This window comes from Mandrillus leucophaeus, unplaced genomic scaffold, assembly GCF_000951045.1.
Source record: "Mandrillus leucophaeus isolate KB7577 unplaced genomic scaffold, Mleu.le_1.0 Scaffold26, whole genome shotgun sequence".
In the NCBI taxonomy this organism is placed as follows: domain Eukaryota; kingdom Metazoa; phylum Chordata; class Mammalia; order Primates; family Cercopithecidae; genus Mandrillus; species Mandrillus leucophaeus.
In genome coordinates this window covers 4,333,723-4,350,098 of record NW_012102698.1, presented here as the reverse complement: position 1 = coordinate 4,350,098, position 16,376 = coordinate 4,333,723, and the positions used below count along the sequence as shown (strand labels likewise).

Genomic DNA, 16,376 nt, shown 5'->3' with positions numbered 1-16,376 from the left:
CCGGCCAAGCCTGGTTCTTTTAGTGGAGTTAGGATTACAGGCGTGAGCCACTGCACCCGGCCAAGCCTGGTTCTTTTAGTGGAGGGTGGCATTTAGAACTCCAGATCTGGGTGCTTGGTGTGCTCATTGCTTTGGGTTGTCTCACTCCCAGTGTCTCTTACTGGGCAGAACTAGGACATAGACGTCTGTGTAGGTGTGTGTGTGTACATATATATATGCACACACACTTCATATTGATTCTTTTTTCCTATTTATCTATCACTCCCTATTGGAAGCCATAAACTTCACTGCAGCACTGCCGCGTTTGCCCTGCTCTGCACGTTCGCGTCCCCCTGATGCCGTCCCAGCCCATTCGTGCTGCTTGGTAACAGAACACCCGAGGCTGGGTACTTACAAACCACAGAGATTGATTTCTCTGAGTCCCAGAGGCTGGAAGCCTGAGCACCTGCAAGTTTGGGGCCTGGCGAAAGCCCATTCCTCATAAATGGCAGCGTCCGGGTGTCCTCGCATGGCAAAAGAATACAAGAGGGTGGACCCACTCCCGTGGGCCCTTTTATTGAGGCCCTTATCCTATCCTTGAGGGGCCCACCCTCATGACTTTACCACCTCCTAAAGGGCCCATCTCTTGATACCATCCCACTGGCCATGAAGTTTCAACACGTGAACTTTAGAGGACACTTCAGACCGTAGCACCCCCAAATTCATATATTGAAATCCTCACCCCCAAGGTGACAGTATTAGAAAGTGGAGCCTTTGGGAGGTGATCAGGGTCTCCCATGAGTGGAATGAATGTCCTTATAAAAGAGCCCCAAGACTGCCCCTCACCCCTTCTGTCATGTGAGGGTGTGGCAAGAAGGTGCTGGTCTGGGAACCAGGGGGCAGACCCTCCCCAGATGTTGAATAAGCCAGCACCTTGGTGTTGGACTCGCAACCTCCAGAACTGCGAGAAACAGATGTGTGGTGTTGACAAGCCACTCAGCCTCTGGTATTTTGTTACAGCAGCCCAAGCAGAGTTAGAGTTCATTCTTGTTGTTTTTCCTCTTCTATATTTGTAAATCTTTATCAGTTAGGAACCTTGTTCTCGTTTTCCTCAGTATAGTTACTGATTTTTCTCAACCTTCCATTATTTAAACAACTTTCCAACCCCACCAGGCCACAGCTTCACTCAGCCCCCTCTCCAGCTGTCCCCTCCCCAGCTGCCCCCTCCCCAGCCTTGCTGCTCTGCCTCACTCAGCCCTTGGTGGTACCAACTGACTCCAGCAATTGGAGATGGGTCTGCATAGAGACTTGACCAAAATATTTCATTATTCAAAAAAGAAGGGAGGAAGGGAAGAAGGAAGGTTTTTAAACAAATTTAAAGGGAATAAAAATCCTAAATATGAAAAGCTGTGGGATGCAGCTAAAGCAATGCTGAGAGGGAAATGTATAGCACTAAATACTTACATTAGAAAAGGGGGATGTCTCAGATCAGTAATCTAAGCTTTTACTTCAAGAACCTAGAATAAGAATAAAATAAACCCAAAGCCAGCAGAAAGAAGGAAATAATAAAGATAAGAGTAGCAGTCAGTGAAATTGAAACAACAAAACAATAGAGAAAATCAATGAAATGAAGAGCTGATTCTTTAAGAAGATTAACAATATCTTTTCAAAGAGGGAAAAACTTCTGGCGTGACTGATAAGGAAAAAAAAGGAAGACAAATTACTAATACCAGGAATAAAATAGGCTCTGTAGACATTAAAAGGGGTAATAAGGGAATAATAAAAACAACTCTACATGTGTACATTTAAAACCCAGATGCACGGACCAACTCCTCAGAAAACTACTCCTCCTCACCCAAGATGAAATCGGTCATTTGAATGACTGTATAACTATTGAGGAAATAGAATTTGTAGTTTAACATTCCCAAAAAGGAAATCTCCAGGCCCAGATGGCTTCACAAGAGAATTCTAACAAATATTTAAAGAATTACGTCAATTCTGCAACGTCTCTTCCAGAAAATAGAGAACATTTCCCAGTTCAGTTCATGAAGCATTACCCTGATTCCAATACCAGACGAAGACAGACGAAACCAAACCCCAGACCACTGTTCCTCATGAATATAGATGCAATTCATGTTGACGCAGAAACCTGCACACAAGTGGTACAGCAGCTTTTCATAATATCCCCAAATGGGAAACAGCCCAGATGGCTGTCACTGGGTGAATGGTTAAACAAACTGATATGTCCGTACCATGGAACAGGGAATACATCTTAGCACCAAACAACTTCTCACTCTGCTGAGTGGGAAAAGGCAACCACCAAAGGGACCATACTGTATGATTCCATTTGTATGACATTGTGTTTTTTTGTCTGTGTTTTTTTTTAGACAGAGTTTTGCCTCGTATCCCAGGCTGGAGTGCAGTGGCACGATCTCAGCTCACTGCAACCTCCACATCCTGGGTTCAAGTGATTCTCCTGCCTCAGGCTCCCGAGTAGCTGGGATTGCAGGCACGTACCACCACGCTCGGCTAATTTTATATTTTTAGTAGAGAAGGGGTTTCACCATGTTGGTCAGGCTGGTCTCGAACTCCTGACCTCAAGTGATCCACCCACCTTGGGCTCTCAAAGTGTTGCGATTACAGGCGTGAGCCACTGCACCCGGCCTTTATGACATTCTTAATATGACAAAATAACAATGGAAAACAGAGTAGTGGTTGCCTGGTATTGGGCTGGGGACAGGAGGGAAGTGGGTGTGGCTATGACAGGACCACAGGCAGAGTCCTTGCAGTGATGGAACGTTCTGTCTCGACTGTGTCAGTGTCTGTACCTGGGTTTGATATTACACTATCTTTTTGCAGGGTGTTTCCACGGATGGAAACTGTAAGGGGTACATGGGATCTCTCTGTATTATTTTTTACAATTGCATGTACATCTAAACTTGTCTCAAAATAGAAAGTTTCTTCAAAATAACTTTGAGGCCAGACACGGTGGCTCACGCCTGTAACCCCAGCACTTTGGGAGGCTGAGGTGGGAGGATTGCTTGAGCCCAGGAGTTCAAGATCAGCCTGGGCAACATAGGGAGAACACATTTCTTCAAAATATAAAGTAAAAAAAAAAATTAGCCGGGTGTGTGGTGCACGTGCCTGTGGTCTTGGGAGGCTGAGGAGGATCACTTGGGCCTGGAAGGTCGAGGCTGCGGTGAGCCATGATTGTACCAGTGCACTCCAACCTGGGTGAAAGAGTGACACTCTTGTCTCAAAAAAAAAATTTTTCTTTTAAGATTTAAAATATATGCTGGTATATACATGTTTTTTCTGAAGGATAACTCTAAGCTCTCTAAAACAACCAACTTGTGTTTTTTTGTTTGTTTTGAGATGGAGTCTCACTCTGTCACCCAGGCTGGTGCGATCTCGGCTCACTGCAACTTCCACCTCCCGGGTTCGAGCGATTCTTCTGCCTCAGCCTCCCGAATGGCTGGGATGACATGTGGCCACCACCACGCCTGGCTAATTTTTGTATTTTTAGTAGAGATGGGATTTCACCATGTTGGCCAGGCTGGTCTCGAACTCCTGACCTCAGGTGATCCACCCGCCTCGGCCTCCCAAAGTGCTGGGATTATAGGCATGAGCCACCGCACCCGGCCCAAACTTGTTAATAGTTCTCATCAGATAGCTGTTTCAAGGTCACAAACTGCCTAAAGCATGGAGTCTTAATCAGGTATTTATTATTCCTCATGATGTAGTGGTTTGGCTGCTGGTTCTTCTGGTCTATGCAATTCAGCCAGGGCTGTGTGAAGGCCTCACTCATATGACCTGGCCCTTAGCCATGGCAGCTGGGGCCTCTCATCTTGCAGCAGGCTAGCCTGACTGTTCACCTGGTGGCAGGGGGTTCCTAGCAGCCAGAGAGGGCGAGTCCCAGTGCACAGTGCTTTCCAGGACTTCTCTCGTGTCCTTGTGCCCTGATGTCCCGTTGCCCAGGTCATGTGGCCAAGCCCAGCCTCTAGGGTAGAGACATGGACCATTGGTGGCAAGAGCCAGGAGGTGGCATTGCAGAGGCCAGACGTGCAGTGCAGGAGGCATCGTGGCGGCCCTTATGGCAAAGGTGGATACCAATGGAAAGAAGGATGCAAAGCGAGGTGGATTTCATGTTCCTTTTAGGCCCTTCTGTGCCTTCTTACATGCACTTGAGTTATTCTTTGTATTTAAAAAAATAATACAGCAGTTCTCTGGGTCATGGGATTATGAGCCATTTTTGTTTTTTTCTTTTAAATATTCTGTTTAAAAAAATCATTGGAGGGCCAGGCACGGTGGCTCATGCCTATAATCCTAGCACTTTGGGAGGCGGAGGCAGGCAGATCACTTGAAGTCAGGAGTTCAAAACTAGCCTGGCCAACATGGTAAAACCCCGTCTCTACTAAAAAATACAAAAAAATTAGCCAGGCGTGGTGGCAGGTGCCTGTAATGTCAGCTACTTGGGAGGCTGAGGCAGGAGAATCACTTGAACCTGGGAGGTAGAGGTTGCAGTGAGCCGAGACCGCACTGCTGCACTCCAGCCTGGGTGACAGAGTGAGACTCTGTCTCAAATATAAAACAAAAAATAATAAAAAGATAATTGGATTTATAGAATATGTAAGATAAAGAAGCTAAACTTTTACAAAGTTAATTAAGCCTTGCAAAGTGTATAAAATCTTTACGATAAAGGAGGCAGCCACGCAGGCTCCTGATTTTGCCCCCCTGTGGCCTTGTTGGCTTTGCTGCTGTCTCATAGGAAGCTGCATGTTTAAGAGGAGGGGATGGGGGTACTCCCCAGGTGTTCCGTGGCTGCGTGAAAGGTCACGCCCTCCCTGGCTTCTCCAGCCCCAGCAGGTGTTCCTTAAACCCAGTAGTGGGGCCTCTGCGAAGGCAGTTGGCACGTGGTCCCGTCGGGTGGTGAAGTCTGCAGCCACGGCCTTTACTTACCCTGCACCTCGGACTCAGGATGTTCCTGCCTCTTTGGGCCCAAGTAATGGGAGCATAGAAGCCGACAGAGGGGCCTTCGGGTGGCCAGCGAGCCCTGCCAGAAAGGTGGCGCGGGGCCCTGCCTGCAGGTGGGGGTGCCCCGCTGCTGGTGTGCGATGTGACAGAAATAGATAAGTCACTTGGTTTCCGTTCCCAAACACGGGCCTGGTCAGGTGGTAGAAAGTCACTTGTTGCGGAAACATGGTGATTCCCGGGGGCAGGCGCCGCCCCACCCTGGGCCTTTGTATTACAGAACCCTGTTATGGAAAGTCGCCCCAGGGCTGGGGCAGCCCTCAGTTTCACGCCCGGTTGAGGTTGCTTCCTGTCTGGCATCATAGCCACTGTCCTCCAGCCTGTGTCTCACCTGCATCCTTCCCACCCCACCCGGCCCCTCACTGCTGGGGCTCTGGGATGCCCTGCCCCGTGGCTGCCTCCCTCCCCTTTCTGGGCTCCCGGCCCTTCCTGCCTCTGCCCCCCAGCACCTCGGCAGGGAAGGTGGTGGTGGCTGAAGGGTACTGACTGATGTCCTGTCTTGTGCCAGGCTCGCGTGTGTCCCCCACGTGATCCTCATGTCCGCTCCTGGAGGAGGAGGTGCTGTTGCTGTTTCACAGATGAGGAAACTGAGGCACAGAGCAGATGACGGGAGGGCCAGGGTTAGGCAGAGCCACGGACCCAGCATCTCTCACCCACCCGTGTATTTGCTGCTCTGGGACGTACCATGCCAGGGCTGTCGTGTTTTCCTGCCGTGACCATCCCTGGGCCCCACCTTCTCCCTGTCTTTTCCAAGCACTTCCATGCTCTCTCCCCCAACTCAGCCCTCTCCCCACCTTCATCTTATCACACGGATTCTGAGCATGTCACCCCTTAGTGGCTTGCAGACCAGGAGGGAGGGGAGGCTGGTCAGAAAGGTCATCAGGGCAAGAGGAGGCAGGGGACTGACCACAGGAGGAAGGGGGTCCTGTGGGCCCAGATCAAGGACGGAGAGGGGACTATCAGGTCTTAACAGGAGCAGGCCATGGTTTTGTGTGAGCATGTGTCAGTGTGCAAGCTGCATGTGTGCCCAAAGTGAGTGTGCACAGTGAGTATATTGTACAAGCAAGCTTGAGCACGAGTGTGGGTGAGCTTGTGTGCACACAAGTGTGTGCTAGTATGAATGAGTATGGACATGTGACTGCACGTGTGTGTGCACATGCAAGTATGAATGACATGTGAGTGGGTGTCCACATGTGAGTGTGCATGTGTGTGTGTACCTGGGCGAGTGGGCACCTGGGTGAGTACGCATGTGAGTGCGGATGTGTGCATGTGTGAATAAGCACACGTGTAAATGTGGGCGAGTGCACATTTGAGTGTGGGTGAGCATGGGGTAAATGTGCATGTGTGCATGAGTAGGTGAGTGCACATGAGTAGCTAGGTGTGCATATATGAGTGCACCCATGTGAGTGGGTGAGTGCACGTGTGGGTGAGGGCACATTTGGTGTGGGTGAATGTATGTGTGAGTGAATGTGGATGAGTATGCACGAGTGTGCGTAAGTATGCACATATGAGTATGCGTGTGGGGAGAGCACATTTGAGTGTGTGGGTGAGTGTATATGTAAGTGAATGTGGGTGAGTATGCACGAGTGTGGGTAAGTGTGCACATATGAGTGTGCGTGTGGGGGGGCACATTTGAGTGTGTGGGTGAGTGTATATGTGAGAATGTGGATGAGTATGCACGAGTGTGGGTAAGTGTGCGCATGTGAGTATGAGTGCACGTGGGGGAGGGCACATTTGAGTGTGTGGGTGAGTGTATATGTGAGTGAATGTGGATGAGTATGCACAAGCGTGGGTAAGTGTGTGCATGTAAGTGCACGTGTGGGTGAGGGCACATTTGAGTGTGTGGGTGAGTGTATATGTCAGTGTGAATGTGGATGAGTATGCACGAGTGGGTAGGTGCACATGTATGAGTGTGCATGTGGGTGAGGGCACATTTGAGTGTGAGTGTGGTAAGTGCACGTGGGTTTGAGTATGCACGATTGGGTGAGTGCACACGAGGGTGAGTGCACGTGTTCGTGGGTGAGTGTGCGTGAGTGTGGGTAAGTGCATGTGTGAGCATATGAATAAGTGCACATGAATGTGAGTGACGGCACGTATGTGGGTGTGAGTGTGGGTATGCACGTGAGCGTGGGTAAATGTGCACGAGTATAAGTGCCTTGCGTGGGTGAGGGCACACGTGAGTGTGAGTGGTGAGTGCACATGTGGGTTTCAGTATGTACGAGTGTGGGTGAATGAACAGGAGTGTGAGTGGGCAAGTGTGTACATTTCTGGTAAGCGTTTTCTCCTTGCTCAGAAAAGTCGTTTTGGCGGGAACTGTAGCCCACCTGCCATCCTTCCTGAAGCTTTGTCTTGTTTTTCCCGGGACACTCAGGCTACCGTGTTGTGGGGGCTGAGCTCAGAGGCCCCATCCCAGGCACTCTGTCCCCGTGCCCGTGTGAAGGAGGCCCCAGGAGGCTGCAGCTCAGAAGCGTGCTCTCCCCTTGTCTCGCTTGTCAGGATTTCTGTAGCTGGGAGTAGCAGTAGGATTTAGATGCCTCCCGCCTGTAGACGAATGTGAATTAGATGAACGTGAATGAGCTGCTCACTGGGTGCTTGAGGGTCGCTCAGTTTGTACCAAGCAATTTTTTTGTCTATAAAACCCCCAAGAGAGGGAACGTGTTGCTTTCCAATAAGGCGCTGTATCTCACTGCATGTTGGCCCTTCATTTGTCATTGGCAAGCAGACCCCCCTTGGAGCGAATCCCCATAAATTCCCAGGCTCCCAGAACACCTGGGGGGGCAGCCTGGCTGCAGAGGGGACCTGGTCCCAGTGGCTGAGCCCCAAAGGGGCAGGGCTGAGATGCCCCTGGCTTCCTCCCGCGGAACTGGAGGCTTTGGTCAAGGGTCTGGCTCAGTGGGGGCTGGCACAGTGCCCTGCTGGATCATTTCCAGAACAAAATTAACTACCACGGGGATCATGGAGCCCTGGAGGAGGAGCTTTTCTCCGTCCGGCGCTGAGCACGCATGCCCAGGGGACTCCTGCCTCCGGACCCACGGTTCTTGCGTTTCCAAATGTACTGTACGTCCATCAGGAAAGCACAGAGCTTCTCGCTTTTGTCTTTGGCCAGAATCGTCAGGGAAACTGGGGTTAGACCCCCTCGCCTGAGAAATAAAAGGCTTTGGTGTGATTTTTTAAGAATCTGCAGGTGACCAGTTGGTTCTGACCTTTGTCGAAAACTTTTCTGATGCTCCACAATAAGCCTAATAGCACTCTGCATCACTTTGTTGGGTAGTTGAGTAAATGGAGGAAATGACGTGCCAGTGGCAGAACTCCGAGCTGCAGGTGACTGTGTGTCTCAGCTCCTGGGGAAGACCCTGCGGGTTCAGCGGAGAGGTTAATTACATGAGCTGCTTAATTGCTTCTTTTTCCTTTAAAAATGTAAAAATCAACTTTATTATTTTATTATTTTTATTTATTTATTTATTTTGAGATGGAATCTTGCTCTGTCACCCAGGCTGGAGTGCAGTGACGCGATCTCAGCTCACTGCAACCTCCGCCTCCCGGGTTCAAGCGATTCTCCATCTCAGCCACCCAAGTAGCTGGGATTACAGGCCCCCATCACCATGCCTGGCTAATTTTTTTTGTATTTTTTTTTTTTTAGTAGAGATGGGGTTTCACCTTGTTGGCCAGGCTGGTTTCAAACTCCTGACTGCAAGCGATCCGCCCACCTCGGCCTCCCAAAGTGCTAGGATTACAGGCGTGAGCCACTGCGTTCAGCCCCTGTATTATGTTATTTTAATATAGGGAAGTGTTCAAACAGCAAAACTTGAGAGAACCACTTGCACGTCATCTTTTTCGAGAAATAACAATAGCAGCAGACGTGGCTGCAGGCACTTCACACATATCGTTCATTTCATCCCTTGAGGAAGATGTTATTTTTACCCCCAGTTGTACAGCCAAGTCCTGGCATGCAGGGAAGTCTTGTGACTTTCCCAAGTAGGGGCGGGATATGAACCCTTGGCTTTAAGGAGGTGATGTTCGTTGGAAGCTGTGGCCACTGCTGTCCTGTGAGCCCCTGCCAGCCTTGGGTCCACCCAGCTGGACCCTGAGTTGGGAACGAGGATGATAGTAACATCAGCCACGCCAGTTCAGACAGTGCAAAGAGTTTCAGATCTGTCCTTTCGTTTCATTCCCAAACAGCCCTAGAGATAGCAGCTGTGCACTTACACACTTTCTAGAAGAGCCTGCCTAGGCTCATAGAGTATGTCTTCTGCCCTGGGTCCCTGGCAGGTGAGGGATTCAGGAGCACCTGTCACACTCAGCTGGAGCTGGGCAGAGGAACTCAAGGTCCCCTTACAACCTGGGATAGTGTGGAGCCGCCCTCCCCACCGGGTGGCCCAGTGGCTCAGTTGGGCTTCCAGACAGTTTGCTGTTCGCAGCCCTGAGGGGATGCCGCACCCTTTGAGCCAGGTCATCAAAGGCAGCCGGCAGTCCCTGTGTAGAGGGTGGCTACCCGGCGGAACACAGTCCTGTTACCTGCCTGGGGGTATTGGGACCCCCCAGGAAGTAGCAGCTCGGTCTGAGGTTTGCATTCTGGCAAAGTCCTGTCCGAGGCTCCTGGGAGTCCGGCTTGAATTCTGGAAGGTTGCGTGCATCTGCATGAATTTTGTTCTCGTGACCCTTCCCACCACTTTCCCAAGCAGCTTCAGAGAACTGCGGTGACTGCCTCCAAGGGAGGGCTTGTCATCTCCGTGCCAGAACTGGCACAGGGTCTTGCCCACATTTCCTGGGGCATTTGTCGGCCAGTCAGGCCTGAACCTTGTCATCTTGAGAAATGACAGCATGGACCGTTCAGCGCCGCAGTGTGGCTCTGTGCAGACATTCCTGAGGTCCAGCCATCTGTGAATTCTTTGATATGAACGTTGGTTAATCATTTCTGACACAGAACATGAATTCATTCATTTCCTAAGACGTGCCCTTCCCACCCCCACACCGCCTTCCCCTGCCACCTTCCCCAGCGTCGAAACCGTACCCCCACCGGCCTCCCAGTGCAGAATCGTCTGCAGCAGGTTAAAAGGCTGGAGAAATGTGAGCACTTCGTAAGGACCAAACGCTTTTGTGCACACACAAAAACTCCCTGCACTGCGTAGAGCGGCTGAGTGGAAGCCAAGGGGAGGGCTGCATGCAGGGAAGAAAATACCTTGAAGGAAAAGAAGAGGAGGCTGGACCCCAGGGATGACCTCCTGCAGCAGGAATCCGGATCTGCACAGCTCGGTGCCTCTGGGCCACTCCTTGCAGTGCTCAGCGGCACCATAGGTTTTTTCTCAGGTGGTGACAGGAGTGAGATGTGGTGTTTCCTCACTAGCTCTGTTTCTGCCTGCCCCAGGGAGCCTGTGCCGGCCAGGGTGCCCGCTGAGGGGTGTAGAGGCACCATGGGCAGTCCCTGCTTTCTCCAGTTGCTGTGCGCGCTGCCTGCCTTGCTCGGCCTGAGTGACCAGGTCTAGCTACTGAGCTTTACGTCCTGGAAGCGAGGCCTGGGAATTGAGGCCTTTCCCACAAGGGGTGTTGGTGCAGGGGTTAGGGGGGTCCTCTGGGTCAGGCCGGCTGCTGCGCAGTACCCAGCTGAGCCCTGGGAGGGCGGGTGCCGGGGCGCTGGTGCCTCCACCGTGCTGGCCTTGGCCTATCCTGTGCCCGGAGCCTTCCAACACAAGAATTGAGAAAAAACTCAGATACGACCATGTGGCCCCCTTCATTCCCACACTGTCTTTTTCTTTTGTATAAATATGTGGCAAACTTTAAAAATTCCTCTTAGAAATGTGAGGGGGCGGTGCGTCTGTCTTATTCCTTATCTCCCCGACCCGTATCATTCATCATCGGCTGTGACCCAGCCAAGCCACCGAGTGCTTTTCCTGGCCAGATGCTGCCACGCCAGTGCCCTGCGGAAGCTGCTTGAGCCGCTTTCTCTGTGTAAAACTCAGAGGCGGACGCGCCGCGCCACATTCTGGAGCTATTACCACCACATAGTCTCTTCTGTACTGCCGCCTCGTGCTCCACGCCAGCCTTTCAGCGGAGACGCGCTTTGTCTTCCTTTGACAAAAATGGGGGACCTGAGCCCACACACACCTGCTGTTGTCTTCACCTATCCCCATTCAAGCCGCCTGTGTAATTGTCTGCGCACCTCTCCACCCCTCCCGGAGAAAATGTTCACCTCTCTGACTGCGTTTTATCACTCGTAGCCGCCTGGCAGGAAGGTCAAATAATGCATTTTCTCTCCATGTCAGAGGGGAAAATTGGAAGGATCTTCCCAAAAGTTCTTCAGGTGGAGAGTTGGCAGGTGGCTGGGGAGGGGAGGATGCAAACCCAGGAATTTTTTTTTTTTTTTTTTTTTGCCTTATTGAGGTGAAGTTCACATAGCATAAAATTAAGTTTTAAAGTGGCATTTAGTATATTCACAGTATTGTGCCATACTGCCTCTATTGAGGTCTAAAATATTTTCATGCCATCAATTGACCAATAGTAACTTTTAAAAAAATAATAAAATATTTTCATCACCCAGGCTGGGTGTGGTGACTCACACCTGTAATCCCAGCACTTTGGGAGGCCGAGGCGGGTGGATCACTTGAGGTCAGGAGTTCGAGACCAGCCTGGCCAACATGGGAAAACCCCGTCTCTACTAAAAATTCAAAAATTAGCCAGGTGTGGTGGTGCATACCTGTAGTCCCAGTTACTTGGGAGGCTAAGGCGGGAGAATCGCTTGAACCTGGGAGGCGGAGGTTGCAGTGAGCTGAGATCTCGCCATGGCACTCCAGCCTGAGCAACAGAGCGAGATGCCACCTCAAAAGAAGTATTTTCGTCACCCCATACCATTAGCAGTCACCTCCCCATCCTCCTCCCCGAGCCCCTGGTAATACCTGTCTGCTCTGTGTCTGTGGATGTGCCTGTCCTGGACATTGTATAGAAATGGAGTTGCATGGTGTGTGGCCTTTCGTGTCTGGCTGCTTTCACCGAGTGCGATGTGTTCCGGGACCCCTGTGCCGTCGTGTGTCAGCGCTTTGTACCTTTCGGTGACTGGGATTCTGGTGCAGGGATGGGCCACAGTTTGTCCACTCATCTACTGATGGACATCTAGGTGGTTTCCACTTTTTCTGAATTGTAAATAGCAACGTCATCAACACTCATGAACTGGTTTTTGAGTTCCTGTTTTCAGTTCTATTGGGTATACGCCTGGGGGAGGTGGTGCTGGGTCATGTAGTAGTTCTGCGTTCAATGCTTTGGGGAAGCCCGCCCGTGCATCTCAAGTCACCCACAGCACCGTGTCCATGCACTCCCTGCCGCCCCGTCACTTGCTGGCCTCAACTGCAGAGTGGATGGTCAGACTGCGCGTTAAACCCACACTCACCGAGAGGCGGGAGAGTGGACAGTCAGCCTGCGCGTTAAACCCACACTCACCGAGAGGCGGGAGAGTGGACGATTAGCCTGCATGTTAAACCCACACTCACTGAGAGGCGGGCATCTTAAACCAGGGCCCCACTCAGCACCTATCCTGGGGCGGCAGGAGAGGGATGGGCCATCGGGAGTCTGTGATTGCTTCTCCGAGCAGCGGGGACCTCAGACCCCACAAGTCCCCCCGCTCCTCCGTGCAGCCCTCCTGCTGGTTGTTCCAGTCTCCACCTGAGAACCTTCGGCTCTTTCATCAAAAGTGCTGTTACTTTTGACCCAGTGGCTGCCAGTGGGTCTCTCTGGGAGTCAGAACCGAGCAGCACATGCTGGGTGCTGTCTATCAGAGACCATTTCCTAAACGCCCTCTGCCTGCTGCTCTGATTCACGAAGGCCAGACTGAACTCGGGTGCCCTAGCAGTGGGCGTCTCACATGAGTCCGTGCCACTCGAAAAACAAGCATAGACTGTAGTGGTTTTGTCTTTTGCCTCCAACTTTCTTTATCCTGCTGTTTTTGCTTGAATGCGTAGCTCTGAGCCGTTGATTACTAGCAGCAGTTTACAACAACTGCAGTTTTGTAAACAGCAGCTTAGTTTCATGAAAGCCTTCCCAGTGTAAATGCTACTTACGCCCTTCCTCCAGAAGTCTCACACCCAGCCCCAGAAATGTAAATTATAAGTTGTAAAGATAATGTGGGGCTCACACAGTGGGGGGAGGTTCTTCTTTCTCTGGGACCGCACCTCACATTTAGGCATCCCATAATGGACACTTCCACGCATTTTCAAAGTGGGCCGAGTTACAGAGCGAGAAAACAGATGATTTTTAATGCACTCACCTATCTGTTACTTAACCAAAAGTGAAATCTTTAAGGAAACAGCTTATCAGACCTTGTGATTTCATCAGCTGATGTAAAAGAAAAATGAAAAAGGTGATCCGGCCGGGCGCGGTGGCTCACGCCTGTAATCCCAGCACTTTGGGAGGCTGAGACGGGCGGATCACAAGGTCAGGAGATCGAGACCATCCTGGCTAACACTGTGAAACCCCGTCTCTACTAAAAATACAAAAAAAAAAAAAAAAAGCCGGGCGTAGTGGCAGGTGCCTGTAGTCCCAGCTACTTGGGAGGCTGAGGCAGGAGAATGGCGTGAACCCGGGAGGCGGAGCTTGCAGTGAGCCGAGATCACGCCACTGCACTCCAGCCTGGGCGACTGAGCAAGACTCCGTCTTAAAAAAAAGAAGAAAAAAAAAAAAAGAAAAAGAAAAAGGTGATCCATGCACTCAAATACCAGGGGTCATGGTAGAAGCCTTGCTTGGATTTACAGAGAAGGGTGTGTGGGAAACTCACGTATCTCTGTTGCTATCACCCTCAATTCCCTGTAACACAGAGAGGATGTGTGTTCTAATAGTAAATCATTATCTTGCACAAAAAGAAATTGAGGTACGGTGATGGGTCTCATCTGCCTTAGATGATTGGATAAGAGGGAGTAGAAACCTCAGCTGGGGTGGCCACATACAGTCGTGCAGGCTGCCCACTGCACAACTCCAGGCAGGGTGCATGCTGCCTGGGTGTCCAGGGTCCCCTGAAGTCCTGCAACTTGGCCATCTGGCTGAGCTCCTGTTTCCAGTTCTGTGTCCTGCCTTTCTGCCTAGTTTCCCTGATCAAATAGATACTTTGTTCCTATTAAAAACTGAAGATTTATTTTTGAATGAACTATGTGGTGGTGATTTTCCTATTAAAAGGCACTGAGGATGATTTAATTAAATTCCACGTTTTTACAACGATCTATTTCCAAGTTTTATAAAGAAGCATGAGATTGTATCATGCTGTAAACTCAAACTGACCCCAGAACTATCAAGAGGAGGCACTGAACCCATCCTGTGTAGGGGTGGTGGGAGGGACCCTGCTGGGACTGGAAGAAAAGGTTCGCTCTGGGGTGGAGGGGGAGGCTCTGCTGCGCATTGTGTGCCGATTGCGGGGCATGGTGGTGCTTCCCTGGCGATCTCCTGGCTCATCGTCATGGCCACCTGCGGGATGTAGGTCTTGCTGTCCAGGTTGCGCAGATGAAGGACATTCTGTTGCCTGTTCCGGTTGGAGCTGGCACCAACTGGGTTTCTGGAACTTTGAGACCCACATGAGATCTTTGAGATCCATCCGTGGCCGCGTGGATCATGCAGGGCCGGTGCTGCTTTTCCTCCTGGAAGGGCATCTGAGCTGGCTGGGTGGATATGCTCCATGTCCTGGGAGGGGCTGACCAGGAGGTGAGACCTGTGAGGGCTGCCTGGGGAAAGTGGGCTCATCCCCAGATGGTGAACCACAGTCTCTTCGAGAAGGGAGAGGTTTCACCTGAGGTCACTGATTCAGAAGAACTCTTGTACCCAGCCCTGGAACGTGCTCCTGGCCCAGAGAGGGAGCTCCACGCCTTAGAGGGGAGATGTGGGGCCGTCTGCGGGCCGGGCAGCAGCCTCCTGGTATCTGTACTCCAGGAGCATGAGCCTGGCCAGGCGCCATGGTCAGGACACCCCCAGAAGAGCAGAAGCGGGTGCTCACAGGAGGGGCCCCGGGGCTTGGGTGTTGGCTGCTATCTTCATTTTCTGGGGCCACCGTCACAAAGTACCATGGATAGGGTGACTCAAACAACAGACACGATTCTCTCTCAGTCTGGCGCTTAGAAGTCAAGGCGTGGGCAGGGCTGTGCCTCCTCCAAAGGCTCAAGGGGAGGACCCTTCCTGCCTTTTCCTAGGTGTTGGTGGCTCAGGTGGCCCTTGGCTTATAAACAGCTGCTCCAGCAGCTGCCTCCACAGTCACGTGGCTTCTCCCCTGCGTGCCTTTGCGTCTCCGCATCTGTCCTCTTAAGAGGACACCAGTCATCTTGGATCAGGGCCTGCCTACTCCAGGACGTCTGCATCTTAGTTAATTCCATCGGCACCAGCTCTTTGTCCAGACCAGGCCACATTCTGAGATTCTGGGAAGCAGAACTTGAGGGGGCACCAAGCAGCCCAGCACAGCTAGTTTAGGGAACTAAAGGCCAGGGGCTCCTCGTCCCTTGTCTACGTGCTGCCCACCCAGTGCCGTGTCCTCCCCGCTGTATGAGTGACAGGTGTGCCTGCTGAGGGCCCTGGTGGGGAAAGTGCTGATGCTTTCTGTGCTTTCTCTTCTTACAGCCCAACATCGGCCACCTGGGCCTGCCCCACGGGCCATCCGGGGAGAAGATGGCCGTGGTGACGGTGGATGATTGTGACACAACCATGGCTGTGCGCTTTGGAAGGGACATCGGGAACTACAGCTGCGCTGCCCAAGGCACTCAGACCGGCTCCAAGAAGTGAGCATCCCAGGAGGGGCGGCCCTGGGGGTCCACACCCCCAAACATGCTCATCCTGCAGCCTTCCCAGGACAGGGCCCCATGCAGGCACTCTGGGTGCAGTACCCTGGCGACCTCAGTCCAGGCTGGAGTCAGACTCCCTCTGCATGGTTGGAGCACCTTCCCTCTGACATGTTAGAACCTTCTAGAATAAGTCTCCCTAAGTATGTGTCAAGATTGGCCAGGCTGACCCCAGGGTTGTAATGGCCAGCTTACAGACCCAGAGACAGTCTCTGGCCCTGTCTCCACGGATCACTGGCTTTGTCCCTGCAAATTCTGGTACCTGGGACTTCAGGAGTCTGTTAAGTGAAGCACTGTGTCAGCCAGCAGGTCCCAGAGGCTTACTTTTTTTTTGTCGTTTTATTTTTTTCTGAGATGGGGTCTCACTCTGTTGCCCAGGCTGGAATGCAGTAGCACAATCCTAGCTCACTGAAGCCTTGACCTCCTGGACTCAAACCATCCTCCTGCCACAGCCTCCCAAGTAGCTGGGACCACAGGCACACACCACCACACCCAGCTAAGTTTTTAAATTTTTTTATAGAGACGGGGTCTCCCTGTGTTGCCCAGGCTGGTCTCGAACTCCTGGGCTCAAGC

At 51.6% G+C, this 16,376-nt stretch overlaps 1 protein-coding gene across 1 annotated transcript in view; it reads left to right on the top strand.

Annotated features, from left to right (window-relative positions):
• Nucleotides 1–16,376, top strand: part of CELSR1 (cadherin, EGF LAG seven-pass G-type receptor 1) — a gene marked incomplete at its 5' end in the record, with an annotated part of 226,134 nt that overhangs the window by 160,980 nt on the left and 48,778 nt on the right. The window contains one exon of the mRNA XM_011984071.1: nucleotides 15,586–15,743. Coding sequence (XP_011839461.1) covers nucleotides 15,586–15,743 — 158 coding nt within the window. The remainder of the gene's footprint in view (nucleotides 1–15,585; nucleotides 15,744–16,376) is intronic.